This window comes from Rhinoraja longicauda, chromosome 8 (assembly GCF_053455715.1).
Source record: "Rhinoraja longicauda isolate Sanriku21f chromosome 8, sRhiLon1.1, whole genome shotgun sequence".
NCBI classification, from domain to species: domain Eukaryota; kingdom Metazoa; phylum Chordata; class Chondrichthyes; order Rajiformes; family Arhynchobatidae; genus Rhinoraja; species Rhinoraja longicauda.
The window spans coordinates 74,696,549-74,712,027 of NC_135960.1; the positions used below are offsets into that span (position 1 = coordinate 74,696,549).

General features: G+C 49.5%; 1 protein-coding gene across 1 annotated transcript in view; it reads left to right on the plus strand.

Moving 5' to 3' along the window:
• Nucleotides 1–3,091: 3,091 nt before the first annotated feature.
• tyw5 (tRNA-yW synthesizing protein 5) overlaps nt 3,092–15,479 on the plus strand; it is a 56,458-nt gene continuing 44,070 nt past the window's right edge. Inside the window, exons 1-3 of the mRNA XM_078404294.1 lie at nt 3,092–3,308; nt 10,784–10,938; nt 12,040–12,109. Of these exons, the coding sequence (XP_078260420.1) occupies nt 3,192–3,308; nt 10,784–10,938; nt 12,040–12,109 (342 nt within the window). The 5' untranslated portion in view covers nt 3,092–3,191. The remainder of the gene's footprint in view (nt 3,309–10,783; nt 10,939–12,039; nt 12,110–15,479) is intronic.

A 15,479-nucleotide genomic window follows, 5' to 3' on the forward strand; every position in this document is an offset into this window, starting at 1 on the left:
ACTGTACTGCACTGCACTCCCCGCTCAAACACACTCTGCCCCCCCCCCCCCCCCCCCCCACGCACTGTACTGCACTGCACTCCCCGCTCAAACACACTCTGGCCCCACGCACTGCACTGCACTCCCCGCACTCTGCCCCCCCCCCCCCCCCCCCCCACGCACTGTACTGCACTGCACTCCCCGCTCAAACACACTCTGCCCCCTCCCCCACGCACTATACTGCACTGCACTCCCCGCTCAAACACACTCTGGCCCCACGCACTGCACTGCACTCCCCGCACTCTGGCCCCACGCACTGCACTGCACTCCCCGCTCAAACACACTCTGGCCCCACGCACTGCACTGCACTCCCCGCTCAAACACACTCTGGCCCCACGCACTGCACTGCACTCCCCGCACTCTGGCCCCACGCACTGCACTGTACTGCACTGCACTCCCCGCTCAAACACACTCTGCCCCCCCACGCACTGTACTGTACTGCACTGCACTCCCCGCTCAAACACACTCTGGCCCCACGCACTGCACTGCACTCCCCGCACTCTGCCCCCCCCCCGCACTGTACTGCACTGCACTCCCCGCTCAAACACACTCTGGCCCCACGCACTGTACTGTACTGCACTCCCCGCACTCTGGCCCCCCGCACTCTGGCCCCACGCACTGCACTGCACTCCCGGCTCAAACACACTCTGGCCCCACGCACTGCACTCCCCGCACTCTGGCCCCACGCACTGCACTGTACTGCACTGCACTCCCCGCTCAAACACACTCTGCCCCCCCCCCCCCCCCCCCACGCACTGTACTGCACTGCACTCCCCGCTCAAACACACTCTGGCCCCACGCACTGCACTGCACTCCCCGCACTCTGCCCCCCCCCCCCCCCCCCCCCCCCACGCACTGTACTGCACTGCACTCCCCGCTCAAACACACTCTGCCCCCTCCCCCACGCACTATACTGCACTGCACTCCCCGCTCAAACACACTCTGGCCCACACGCACTGCACTGCACTCCCCGCACTCTGGCCCCACGCACTGCACTGCACTCCCCGCTCAAACACACTCTGGCCCCACGCACTGCACTGCACTCCCCGCTCAAACACACTCTGGCCCCACGCACTGCACTGCACTCCCCGCACTCTGGCCCCACGCACTGCACTGTACTGCACTGCACTCCCCGCTCAAACACACTCTGGCCCCACGCACTGCACTGCACTCCCCGCACTCTGGCCCCACGCACTGCACTGCACTCCCCGCTCAAACACACTCTGCCCCCCCCACGCACTGTACTGTACTGCACTGCACTCCCCGCTCAAACACACTCTGCCCCCCCCACGCACTGCACTGCACTCCCCGCACTCTGGCCCCACACACTGCACTCCCCGCACTCTGGCCCCACGCACTGCACTGCACTCCCCGCTCAAACACACTCTGCCCCCCCCCCCTCCCCACGCACTGCACTCCACGCACTCTGGCCCCACGCACTGCACTGCACTCCCCGCACTCTGGCCCCACGCACTGCACTGTACTGCACTCCCCGCTCAAACACACTCTGGCCCCACGCACTGCACTGCACTCCCCGCTCAAACACACTCTGCCCCCCCCCCCCCTCCCCACGCACTGTACTCCACGCACTCTGGGCCCCCCACGCTCAAACGCAGCCAGTGGCGTCTTCATTTCGCTTCGGCAGCTTACAACCCAGTGGCAGGAAGGTAGACGCAAAATGTTGGAGAACTCAGCGGCTCAGGCGACTGCTTCAGACTGATTTATCTCACTTCAAGTAACCCCTGCATCCCCTCCCTTCCTTCCTTCCTTCCTCCCCCACCCACCCAAGACAAGTCACACCAGCCTCAAAGTCACCTTGTTGAGTCTCATTGTCTGTACTTGTTCTCACCTATGGCCTGTTTCCTTTATTATCGTTAGTACTTTACATATCTTTCTTTCATTCATTTGTTCTATATCTCTCTACTTCACCGTCTGTATCTCTCGTCTCTCTTTCCCCCGACTCCCTGAAGAAGGGTCTCGACCTGAAACATCTCCCATTCCTTCTCTGGACGGTGCCTGACCCGCTGAGTTACTCCAGCATTTTGTGGGCACCTCCTCGTCTTGATTGAAGATAGACACAGAAAGCTGGAGTAACTCGGCTGTGGAGAGAAGGACTGGCTGACGTTTTAGGTCGAGATGATCAAGGAATCTTGTTATGATCGAGGAATGTTGTTTTTATTTCCACACGCCTGCTGTGTTTCCAGCATGTTCCCCGTTTGTACTCTCCCCCCCCCCCGGCCGGGCCGGGCCAGGTAGTCCGGGGGGGTTGGTAGTCCGGGGGTTGGCAGTCCGGGGGTTGGCTGGTAGTCCGTGGGGGTTGGCTGGTAGTCCGTGGGGGTTGGCTGGTAGTCCGTGGGGGTTGGCTGGTAGTCCGTGGGGGTTGGCTGGTAGTCCGTGGGGGTTGGCAGTCCGGGGGGGTTGGCAGTCCGGGGGGGTTGGCAGTCCGGGGGGGTTGGTAGTCCCCGTTTGTACTCTCTCCCCCCAGACGGGCCAGGCCGGGCCGGGCCAGGTAGTCCGGGGGTTGGTAGTCCGGGGGGGGTTGGTAGTCCGGGGGGGTTGGCAGTCCGGGGGGGGTTGGCAGTCCGGGGGGGTTGGCAGTCCGGGGGGGTTGGTAGTCCGGGGGGGTTGGCAGTCCGGGGGGGTTGGTAGTCCGGGGGGGGTTGGTAGTCCGGGGGGGGTTGGTAGTCCGGGGGGGTTGGCAGTCCGGGGGGGTTGGCAGTCCGGGGGGGTTGGTAGTCCGGGGGGGTTGGCAGTCCGGGGGGGTTGGTAGTCCGGGGGGGTTGGTAGTCCGGGGGGGGTTGGCAGTCCGGGGGGGTTGGTAGTCCGGGGGGGGTTGGTAGTCCGGGGGGGGTTGGTAGTCCGGGGGGGTTGGCAGTCCGGGGGGGTTGGCAGTCCGGGGGGGTTGGTAGTCCGGGGGGGTTGGCAGTCCGGGGGGGTTGGTAGTCCGGGGGGGGTTGGTAGTCCGGGGGGGGTTGGTAGTCCGGGGGGGTTGGCAGTCCGGGGGGGTTGGCAGTCCGGGGGGGTTGGCAGTCCGGGGGGGTTGGTAGTCCCCGTTTGTACTCTCTCCCCCCAGACGGGCCGGGCCGGGCCAGGTAGTCCGGGGGTTGGCAGTCCGGGGGTTGGTAGTCCGGGGCGGACCAGCGGTGGTCGCTATGGAAACCCTGCGGCCGGGGCCCAAGATGGCGGCTGCTCGCAGCAAGGCTGCGTCTGCGGTCGCCGTACACAACCATGCGGACAGGGACACGTTTTTGCGAGATGTTTACCCGCTGGTAAGTTTAAGTCCGGCTCGCCAGTCCTTTTTCTCGGCTGTTCCCAACAGCCTGGCATCACAGTAACAACCCCCGCTCCCTCTCCCCCGACTCCCAGACCCCGTCTGACCGTAACGCCACCCATTCCTGCTCCCGCTGAGTTACTCCAGCATCATGCGTCTATCTTCCGTGTTAACCAACATCTGCAGTTCCTTCCACAACAGTACCCAAAACAAACTTTAAATTGAAATGTGATTGAAAGCTTTAAAATGAAACCAACGATGGATGCAGTAGATGAGGTTGGAGGAGGTGCAAGTGAACCTCTGCCTCACCTGACCGGACTGTCGGGGTCCCTGGACAGAGTCGAGGGGGGAGGTATAGGGACAGATGTTGCATCTCCTGCAGATGCAGGGGAAGGTATCTGGGGAGGGGGTGGTTTGGGTGGGAAGGGGTGGGTTAACCAAGAGTTGCGGAGGAAACAATCTGTGAAAAGCGGAAAGTGGTGGGAAGATGTGACTAGTGGTGGGATCCCGTTGGAGGTGGCGAAAATGACGGAGGATTACGTGTTGTATGTGACAGCTGATGGGATGAAAAGTAAGGACTAGGGGGACTCTGTCCCTGTTGCGACTAGGGGGAAGGGCTACTGCAGGATATCGAGGGGACCGTAGTGAGGGCCTCATCTATGATAGTCATAGAGTGATACAGTGTGGAAACGGGCTCTTCGGCCCAACTTGCCCACACGTCCCAGTGACACTAGTCCCACCTGCCTGCGCTTGGTCCATATCCCTCCAAACTTGTCCTATCCATGTACCTGTCTAGGAATGTACAGGAATGGATGGCGTTTCTTAAACGTTTGGATAGTCCCAGTCCCAACTACCTCCTCTGGCAGCTTGTTCCATACACCCACCACCCTTTGTGTGAATGATGGAAGAAGGGAACCCCCGTTCCCTAAAGAATGAGAACATCTTGGATGTCCTGGCATGGAACACCTCATCTTGGGCGCAGACGTGGTATAGATGGAGGAATTGGGAGTAGTGGATGCAGGAAGCAGGGTGGGACGTTTGTACGTAAGTTTGTACGTTAGTAGGTTTATAATAGACGTCAGTCGATAGTCTATTTCCTGTGATATCTCCTAGTCTATCCTCCCATCACAGGAGATAGACTATCGACTGACGACTATTATGAACCTACTAACGTACACACTTGCATGTCTTTGGGATGCGGGAAAAAACCGAAGCACCCAGAGGAAACCCACACGGTCACACGGAGAACATTCAAGTTCAGGTTAGTTTATTGCCATGTGTACCAAGGTACAGTGAAAAGCTTTTGTTGCGTGCTATCTAGTCAGCAGAAAGACAAGACATGATTACAATTGATCCATTTACAGTGTACAAATACATGAGAAGGGAATGATGTTTTGTGCAAGGTAAAGCCAGCAAAGTCCAACTCAGGATAGTCCGAGGGTCACCAAAGAGGTAGATAGTAGTTCTATCTAGATAGACATACAAACGTCCCACCCTGCTTCCTGCATCCACTACTCCCAATTCCTCCATCTATACCACGTCTGCGCCCAAGATGAGGTGTTCCATGCCAGTTTGAAAAGTCCGGGAGCAGAGCAAGGACGCCCGTTGGCTGAGCAGAAAAGTAAGTGCTGATTACAGTGGAAAAGGCAGTTTAAAAAGAGCGCCAAAAGGACGCTAGTAGTCAGTTTGAAAAGTCCGGGAGCAGAGCAAGGACGCCCGTTGGCTGAGCAGAAAAGTAAGTGCTAATTTAAGTGGAAAAGGCAGTTTAAAAAGAGCGCCAAAAGGACGCTAGTAGTCAGTTTGAAAAGTCCGGGAGCAGAGCAAGGACGCCCGTTGGCTGAGCAGACAAGTAAGTGCTAATTACAGTAGAAAAGGCAGTTTAAAAAGAGCGCCAAAAGGACGCTAGTAGTCAGTTTGAAAAGTCCGGGAGCAGAGCAAGGACGCCCGTTGGCTGAGCAGAAAAGTAAGTGCTAATTTAAGTGAGAAGTCAGGTAAGTTGGACAATCAGGCAATTTAATTGGTGATATAAGCAATACTTGCAAAAGGGTGCAGCCCTGTTCAGGTGCTGCCCAGTGAGGGAAGTGCGAGTCTTTGGCTGCGAGTCTTCGGCGAGGAGGCTGAGGTGAGGAGGCTGAGGTGAGGAGGATACAATTGTTTTAAGCCAGAACCGGTTATAGGCACAAGGTAATGGCGGAAAAGTTGGTGCAGTGTGTTTCCTGCAGGATGTGGGAAGACAGGGACGTCGCTGGAGCTTCTGGGAGCTACACCTGCAAGAACTGTGTCCAGGTGCAGCTCCTGAAGGGACGTGTGGTGGAGTTGGAGAGGAAGTTGGATGACCTCAGGGCCATCCGGGAATGCGAGAGTTTCCTCGACAGGACCTATTGTGAGGCTGTCACGCCAAGGGTCCAGGTCGAGCGAAGGTGGGAGACTGTTTCAGGGGGGAGTGGACGAGGACTACAGGAGACCCCAGTGGCTGTGCCTATTGCAAATAGGTATACCCTCTTGGGAACTGTCGGGGCAGAAGACGTTTCCAGTCCGAGTGGCGGACCTGTTGGCAAGGATACTCGACAGGGGAGACCGAAGTCTGGGAGAGCCGTAGTGGTCGGTGACTCCATAGTCCGAGGGACGGACAGAAGATTCTGTGGCAGCAGGAGGGACTTGAGGATGGTCTGTTGCCTCCCTGGTGCCAGAGTTCAACACATCACAACCGGCTTCAGAAAATCCTAGTGAGGGAAGGCGATCAACCTGAAGTCGTTGTGCACGTGGGCACGAATGACGTCGGGCGGAAGAGGAAGGAGGTGCTACAGCGGGAGTTTAGAGAGTTGGGAAAAACACTGAGAAGTAGGATGTCGAAGGTGGTTATCTCTGGACTGCTACCGGTACCTCGTGCTGGTGAGGCCAGGAACAGAGAGATAGAGGGTATGAATTTATGGCTGAGGGACTGGTGCAGAGAGCAGGGATTTAGATTTCTGGACCACTGGGATCTCTTCTGGGCTAGGGGTGACTTGTACAAAAGGGACGGGTTACATCTTAACAGCAGGGGGACAAACATTCTGGCAGGCAGGTTTGCTAGTGTGACACCTGTGGCTTTAAACTAAGTAGTGGGGGGGAGGGGTTAACAAATTGTGAATATGAAGATGAGGTAAAAGGGAATGCAGGAGATATTGCAAAAGACTCTCGGAAGAATGGGAACAGAAGTTCTAGAGGGGAAAAGAAATTAAGGGCAGGGCCAATTGTGACCGATGTGAGAGGGGAGGTAAATACAGAAGTTAAAGTGTTGTACTTAAATGCGCGTAGTATAAAAAATAAAGTGGATGAGCTTGAGGCTCAGTTAGTCATGGGCAAGTATGATGTTGTAGGGATCACTGAGACATGGCTACAAGAGGACCAGGGCTGGGAACTGAATATTCAGGGGTACACAACGTATAGAAAAGACAGACAGGTGGGCAGAGGGGGTGGGGTTGCTCTGATGGTAAGGAATGATATTCATTCCCTTGCAAGGGGTGACATAGAATCAGGAGATGTTGAATCAGTATGGATAGAAATGAGAAATTGTAAGGGTAAAAAGACCCTAATGGGAGTTATCTATAGGCCCCCAAACAGTAGCCTCGACATAGGGTGCAAGTTGAATCAGGAGATAAAATTGGCGTGTCAAAAATGTAATGCTACGGTGGTTATGGGAGATTTCAACATGCAGGTAGACTGGGAAAATCAGGTTGGAAATGGACCCCAGGAAAGAGAGTTTGTAGAGTGCCTTCGAGATGGATTCTTAGAACAGCTTGTACTGGAGCCTACCAGGGAGAAGGCAATTCTAGATTTAGTGTTGTGTAATGATCCTGATCTGATAAGGGGACTAGAGGTAAAAGAGCCATTAGGAGGCAGTGATCACAACATGATAAGTTTTACTCTGCAAATGGAAAGGCAGAAGGGAAAATCGGAAGTGTCGGTATTACAGTATAGCAAAGGGGATTACAGAGGCATGAGGCGGGAGCTGGGCAAAATTGACTGGAAGGAGGCCCTAGCAGGGAAGACGGTAGAACAGCAATGGCAGGTATTCCTGGGAATAATGCAGAGGTTGCAGGATCAATTTATTCCAAAGAGGTGGAAAGACTCTAAGGGGAATAAGAGACACCTGTGGCTGACAAGGGAAGTCAGGGACAGCATAAAAATTAAGGAGAGGAAGTATAACATAGCAAAGAAGAGTGGGAAGACAGAGGATTGGGACTCTTTTAAAGAGCAACAAAAGTTAACTAAAAAGGCAATACGGGGAGAAAAGATGAGGTATGAGGGTAAACTAGCCAATAATATAAAGGAGGATAGCAAAAGTTTTTTTAGGTACGTGAAGAGGAAAAAAATAGTCAAGGCAAATGTGGGTCCCTTGAAGACAGAAGCAGGGGAATTTATTATGGGGAACAAAGAAATTGCAGACGAGTTAAACCGTTACTTTGGATCTGTCTTCACTGAGGAAGATACACACAATCTCCCAAATGTTCTAGGGGCCGGAGAACCTAGGGTGATGGAGGAACTGAAGGAAATCCACATTAGGCAGGAAATGGTTTTGGGTAGACTGATGGGACTGAAGGCTGATAAATCCCCAGGGCCTGATGGTCGGCATCCCAGGGTACTTAAGGAGGTGGCTCTCGAAATAGTGGAAGCATTGGAGATCATTTTTCAATGTTCTATAGATTCAGGATCAGTTCCTGTGGATTGGAGGATAGCAAATGTTATTCCACTTTTTAAGAAAGGAGGGAGAGAGAAAACGGGTAATTATAGACCAGTTAGTCTGACATCAGTGGTGGGGAAGATGCTGGAGTCAATTATAAAAGACGAAATTGCTGAGCATTTGGATAGCAGTAATGGGATCATTCCGAGTCAGCATGGATTTACGAAGGGGAAATCATGCTTGACAAATCTACTGGAATTTTTTGAGGATGTAACTAGGAAAATTGACAGGGGAGAGTCAGTGGATGTGGTGTACCTCGACTTTCAGAAAGCCTTCGACAAGGTCCCACATAGGAGATTAGTGGGCAAAATCAGGGCACATGGTATTGGGGGTAGGGTACTGACATGGATAGAAAATTGGTTGACAGACAGAAAGCAAAGAGTGGGGATAAATGGGTCCCTTTCGGAATGGCAGGCAGTGACCAGTGGGGTACCGCAAGGTTCGGTGCTGGGACCCCAGCTATTTACGATATACATTAATGACTTAGACGAAGGGATTAAAAGTACCATTAGCAAATTTGCAGATGATACTAAGCTGGGGGGTAGTGTGAATTGTGAGGAAGATGCAATAAGGCTGCAGGGTGACTTGGACAGGTTGTGTGAGTGGGCGGATACATGGCAGATGCAGTTTAATGTAGATAAGTGTGAGGTTATTCACTTTGGAAGTAAGAATAGAAAGGCAGATTATTATCTGAATGGTGTCAAGTTAGGGGGAGTTCAACGAGATCTGGGTGTCCTAGTGCATCAGTCAATGAAAGGAAGCATGCAGGTACAGCAGGCAGTGAAGAAAGCCAATGGAATGTTGGCCTTCGTAACAAGAGGAGTTGAGTATAGGAGCAAAGAGGTCCTTCTACAGTTGTACCGGGCCCTGGTGAGACTGCACCTGGAGTACTGTGTGCAGTTTTGGTCTCCAAATTTGAGGAAGGATATTCTTGCTATGGAGGGCGTGCAGCGTAGGTTCACTAGGTTAATTCCCGGAATGGCGGGACTGTCGTATGTTGAAAGGCTGGAGCGATTGGGCTTGTATACACTGGAATTTAGAAGGATGAGGGGATCTTATTGAAACATATAAGATAATTAGGGGATTGGACACATTAGAGGCAGGAAACATGTTCCCAATGTTGGGGGAGTCCAGAACAAGGGGCCACAGTTTAAGAATAAGGGGTAGGCCATTTAGAACGGAGATGAGGAAGAACTTTTTCAGTCAGAGAGTGGTGAAGGTGTGGAATTCTCTGCCTCAGAAGGCAGTGGAGGCCAGTTCGTTGGATGCTTTCAAGAGAGAGCTGGATAGAGCTCTTAATGATAGCGGAGTGAGGGGATATGGGGAGAAGGCAGGAACGGGGTACTGATTGAGAGTGATCAGCCATGATCGCATTGAATGGCGGTGCTGGCTCGAAGGGCTGAATGGCCTACTCCTGCACCTATTGTCTATTGTCTATAGTTCAGCACTGCTCTCTGGTTGTGGTAGGATGATTCAGTTGTGTGATAGCAGCTGGGAAGAAACTGTCCCTGAATTTGGAGGTGTGCGTTTTCACCCTTCTACACCTTTTGCCTGATGGGAGAGGGGAGAAGAGGGAGTGGCCAGGGTGCGACTAGTCCTTGATTATGCTGCTGGCCTTGCCGAAACTGTGTGAGATGTAAATGGAATCAATGGAAGGGAAGTTGGTTTGTGTGATGGTCTGGGCTACGTCCACAAACTCAGCACAGATGGCACCAGTCATCAGAATTGAAGCCGGGTCTCTGGCACCATAAGGCAGCAGGTTTAACGCTTCGCCACTGTGCTCCCCACGGCGTTTGTGATGTCTATAAGTCATGGTCACTGCTTTGAATATGCCTTACTCCTGTGCGTGCTGGTTGATTCAGGAATCTCAACTTTGGCTGCTCGAACTCTTTGGTTAGTTAATAACATTAGTCCTCCTTCTAACAACACATGGCCTCAAATGCTCATAGAACCATTATTGATGCAAACTCTAGTCAGTTAATAATACAATTAAAAATTCATTTCCAAACCATCAATAGCTGTACAATTCAAACAATTGGGGCTAGCTGTAGTCATTGTTTCCACACATTGTTTGACAAGGTGCCTCCTAATACATTTTTCTGGAGACTTATAACTATTTTTCTGGAGACTTGTAACCTAGAAATTGAACGGATCTGCGCATGTTTTGTATTTGCACATCACACATGTTGAACATACAATATCTGCTTCCACATTAACTATCAGAAATTTGCTTTTATAGGTGTGACCCATGGCCCGCAAATATTATAACTTTATTCTTACCACAAGGATTAAACCCTGAAGTAAATCAGCTGAGATGGAAATTAAAAGGACATCAATATCTTGCCTGCAACTCCTGCCAAGTCCATTTTTCTGCGTCACAATTTTCTCCTTGAGTATCACTGCCAATAAATACAATACATGATGAGTATGTGACTTTCACATCCTCTTTCCTTTAGGTTTCCCACACCTCATAGGTACCCTCAGGCTGCACCAACGGAAAGTATTCTTTCAAGAAATTATTCTGTTGTTCATTTCCAACAGAAATGTTGGCTGTTGTCTAGCCAACATCACAGGTAAAATCCTACTGCATGACTCAAGGTGAAAGCTACCCAAACAACTTATTTACCAATTTTTTTCCTGTGAATGACTCAATTTGGCATGATCACGACTACCTGGTTCATGATCTCAGATTTCTAGGTTAATAAGTTTTTAGACCATTTACATTTTTTTTAAAATTAAACAATCCTCAGAGAAAACCGGCAGTTCTTAAAGGAGTTTACCTGGGTGCATGCACATCGAAATGGACAGTGGATTACCTGAGCTCGGCTGGAGGGAACCAAGAGGTCAAAGTTCACGTTGCTTCAGTGCCACAGATGGATTTTATCAACAAAAATTTTATCTACAGGTATGTATATATACGAGCAAATGCAAGATTATCGAGGAACTTTGTGGTATGAAATAGTGAGTTCCAAATTTAAAACCTTTGTACCTGGAAGAAGACCAGCGATAGGCCAAAACATTTAGTTTAGTTTAGAGATACAGCCCACCGGGTCCGCGCCGACCAGCGATCCCCGCACATTAACACTATCCTACACCCATGAGGGACAATTTGTACATTTACCAAGCCAATTTACCTACAAACCTGTACGTCCCTGGAGTGTGGGAGGAAACCGATGATCTCGGAGAAAACCCACGCAGATCACGGGGAGAATGTACAAACTCCGAACAGACAGCACTTGTAGTCGGGATTGAACCAGGGTCTCTGGCGCTGCATTCGCTGTAAGGCTGCAACTCTACCGCTGCGCTACCGTGCTGCCCTTTTCTGGAGGAGAATGTCTAGAATTCCAGAATTGCTTCCTTCAACTACTACAAATTAGCAATGTTGAATTTAGCAATGCATCAATAGTCTATCCAAATTAATGGGAATATTTCAGGAGGGCATTGAAAAGGACGATAAATCAAGCTAGTTAGGAAGCTTAAAAATGAACTCTTTATGATTTTATTTTCCAAATACATTTTGCAAATGAGAATGTTCTAGTGCTCTATGATAACGTACATTTGAAGGATTCTCTTTACCAGCTTCTTATTTATTTAATTATTTCAATTATTGTGTGTAGTCTGGAATTATTTTTTCAAACGTATTTTATTTCTGTACAATGAAAATAATATTGCAAAATGTCAAATCATGTTAATCTTTCAATAAAACTAATTAACGTAGATGGAATTCAAGGTTTGTTATTAAAGGGAGTGAGAACATTTCCTCAGAGTTATGAATGTCAAGATTTTGAAAAGATTAGTGGGTTAGTAGATATTTGTGATGCCAATATCCCCAGGTGTCAAATTGAGCTTTGTTCCCCTGTGCTGGAAAGTCTTGGGCTGAATGGATCAGGAAGTCATCTTTTCTTTTTCATGCTTTCATCTTTGAGACGAACAATTATTTTCTTCAATGATGTTCATAATTTGTCCATTTAAAAACTAATTTGTATTTTTATACTTTTGCTTATAGAACTTTACCATTTGATGTTTTTGTGAAGCGCGCAGCAGAGGCAACTCATGCAGAATATTTCATATCTGAGGTATTAATATGGCCCTTTCAAAAAGTATATATTTATTGTAGCAAACAATCTAGCCATTAGAAAAAAATCCACGTTTTCGACTCAGAACAGAAACAACCCCTTCAGCTCATCAGATCAATAGCGATCAATAAGAAGGAAACCATTATCCTGGTAGGAGATTTGCTAATGCTACTTGGCTGGTGCCTGCACAACGGAGGTGGTCATAGAAGCTAAGGAACTAAGGTAAATGAATAGTGATGTATTGGTAGATATCTGCAGTACAAAAGAGGTTGGGCTTCTGGAGTTTTTTAGTTTAAAGATACAGCACTATAGCCCTTCAACCCACCAAGTCCGTGCCGTCCAGCGATCCCCGCACACGAACACTATCCTACACACACTAGGAACAAGTATAGCCCTTCAGCCCACCAAGTCCGTGCCGTTCAGTGATCCCCGCACACGAACACTATCCTACACACACTAGGAACAAGTTATAATTGAACCAAGCCAATTAACCTACAAACTTGTACGTCTTTGGTATGTGGGAGGAAACCGGATAAAACCCATGCAGGTCACGAGAACGAACAGACTCCAGACAGTCCCATGAGCCTGGATCAAACCCGGGTCCCTGGTGCTGTAAGGCAGCAAATGTACTGCTGTGCCACCGCAGACAAATTATGTTTGGAACAGCAGCTGGATAGGCTGGGACTTTTTCTCCTGAAACATGGGAGGTTGAGGGGTGACCTTAGAGGTAAATAAAATCATTAGGGTTATGAATAAGATGGATATTTACCGCCTTTCCCTAGGATAGAGGAGTCTAAAACTAGAGTCTGTAGGTTTAAGTTAAGAGGGAAATTATTTCAAGGGGACCCGATGGGCAACGTTTTCACACAAAAGGTGGTGGGCATTTGGGATGAACTGCCAGGAGAAGTTGTAGAGGTATGTACAATTACAAAATGTTTTGAAGGATATTTGGACGGGGACATGGACATATGAATGTATGGCTGAGGGGCTGGTGCAGGGAGCAGGGATTTAGATTTCTAGACCACTGGGATCTCTTCTGGGGTAGGGGTGACCTGTACAAAAGGGATGGGTTACACCTTAACAGCAGGGGGACCAACATTCTGGCAGGTAGGTTTGCTAGTGCTACATGTGTGGCTTTAAACTAAGTAGTGGGGGGGAGGGGTTGACAAACTAGGAATATGGAGATGGAGGTAAAGGGGAAGCAAATACAGGATAAATTGCAAAGGACTCTCGAATGAATGGGGAGGGAAGTTCTAGAAGGGATATGAGAGTAAGGTCAGGGCCAATTGTGACCGGTGTGAGAGGGGAGGTGAATATGGAAATTAAAGTGTTGTATTTAAATGCGCGAAGTATAAGAAATAAAGTGGATGAGCTTGAGGCTCAGTTAGACATTGGCAAGTATGATGTTGTGGGAATCACTGAGACATGGCTACAAGAGGACCAGGGCTGGGAACTGAATATTCAGGGGTACACAACATATAGAAAAGACACAGGTGGGCAGAGGGGGTGGGGTCGCTCTGTTGGTGAGGAATGATATTCACTCTCTTGCAAGGGGTGACATAGAATCAGGAGATGTAGAACCAGTATGGATAGAAATGAGGAATTGTAAGGGTAAAACGACCCTAATGGGAGTTATCTACAGGCCCCCAAACAGTAGTCTCGACATAGGGTGCAAGTTGAATGAGGAGCTAAAATTGGCATGTCGCAAATGTAATGCTACGGTGGTTATGGGATATTTCAACATGCAAGTAGACTGGGAAAATCAGGTTGGTAATGGACCCCAGGAAAGAGAGTTTGTAGAGTGTCTCCGAGATGGATTCTTAGAACAGCTTGTACTGGAGCCTACTAGGGAGAAGGCAATTCTGGATTTAGTGTTGTGTAATGAACCTGATCTGATAAGGGGACATGAGGTAAAAGAGCCATTAGGATGCAGTGATCACGATATGATAAGTTTTACTCTACAAATTGCGAGGGAGAAGGGAAAATCGGAAGTGTCAGTATTACAGTATAGCAAAGGGGATTACAGAGGCATGAGGCAGGAGCTGGCCAGAATTGACTGGAAGGAGGCCCTAGCAGGGAAGACGGTGGAACAGCAATGGCAGGTATTCCTGGGAATAATGCAGAAGTTGCAGGATCAATTTATCCCAAAGAGGAGGAAAGATTCCAAGGGGAGTAAGAGGCACCCGTGGCTGACAAGGGAAGTCAATGACAGCATTAAAAATAAAAGAGAAGAAGTACAACAAAGCAAAGAAGAATGGGAAGCCAGAGGATTGGGACTCTTTTAAAGAGCAACAGAAGATGACTAAGAAGGCAATACGGGAAGAAAAGATGAGGTACGAGGGTAAACTAGCCAATAATATAAAGGAGGATAGTAAAAGCCTTTTTAGGTATGTAAAGAGGAAAAAAATAGTCAAGGCAAATGTGGGTCCCTTGAAGACAGAAGCGGGGGAATTTATTATGGGGAACAAGGAAATGGGAGACGAGTTGAACCGGTACTTTGGATCTGTCTTCACTAAGGAAGATACAAGTAATCTCCCAGATGTTCTAGTGGCCAGAGATCCTAGGGTGACGGAGGAACTGAAGGAAATCCACATTAGGCAGGAAATGGTGTTGGGTAGACTGATGGGACTGAAGGCTGATAAATCCCCAGGGCCTGATGGTCTCCATCCCAGAGTACTTAAGGAGGTGGCGCTAGAAATTGTGGACACATTGGTGATCATTTTCCAATGTTCTATAGATTCAGGATCAGTTCCTGTGGATTGAAGGGTAGCTAATGTTGTCCCACTTTTTAAGAAAGGAGGGAGAGAGAAAACGGGAAATTATAGACCAGTTAGTCTGACATCAGTGGTGGGGAAGATGCTGGAGTCAATTATAAAAGACTAAATTGCGGAGCATTTGGATAGTAGTAACAGGATTTTTCCGAGTCAGCATGGATTTACGAAGGGGAAATCATGCTTGACTAATCTTCTGGAATTCTTTGAGGATGTAACCAGGAAAATTGACAGGGGAGAGCCGGTGGATGTGGTGTACCTTGACTTTCAGAAAGCCTTTGACAAGGTTCCACATAGGACAAAATTAGAGCACATGGTATTGGAGGTAGGGTACTGACATGGATAGAAAATTGGTTGACAGACAGAAAGCAAAGAGTGGGGATAAATGGGTCCATTTCAGAATGGCAGGCAGTAACTAGTGGGGTACCGCAAGGCTCGGTGCTGGGACCGCAGCTATTTACAATATACATTAATGACTTGGATGAAGGGATTAAAGGTACCATTAGCAAATTTGCAGATGATACAAAGGTGGGTGGTAGTGTGAACTGTGAGGAAGATGCTATGAGGTTGCAGGGTGACTTGGACAGGTTGTGTTGTTA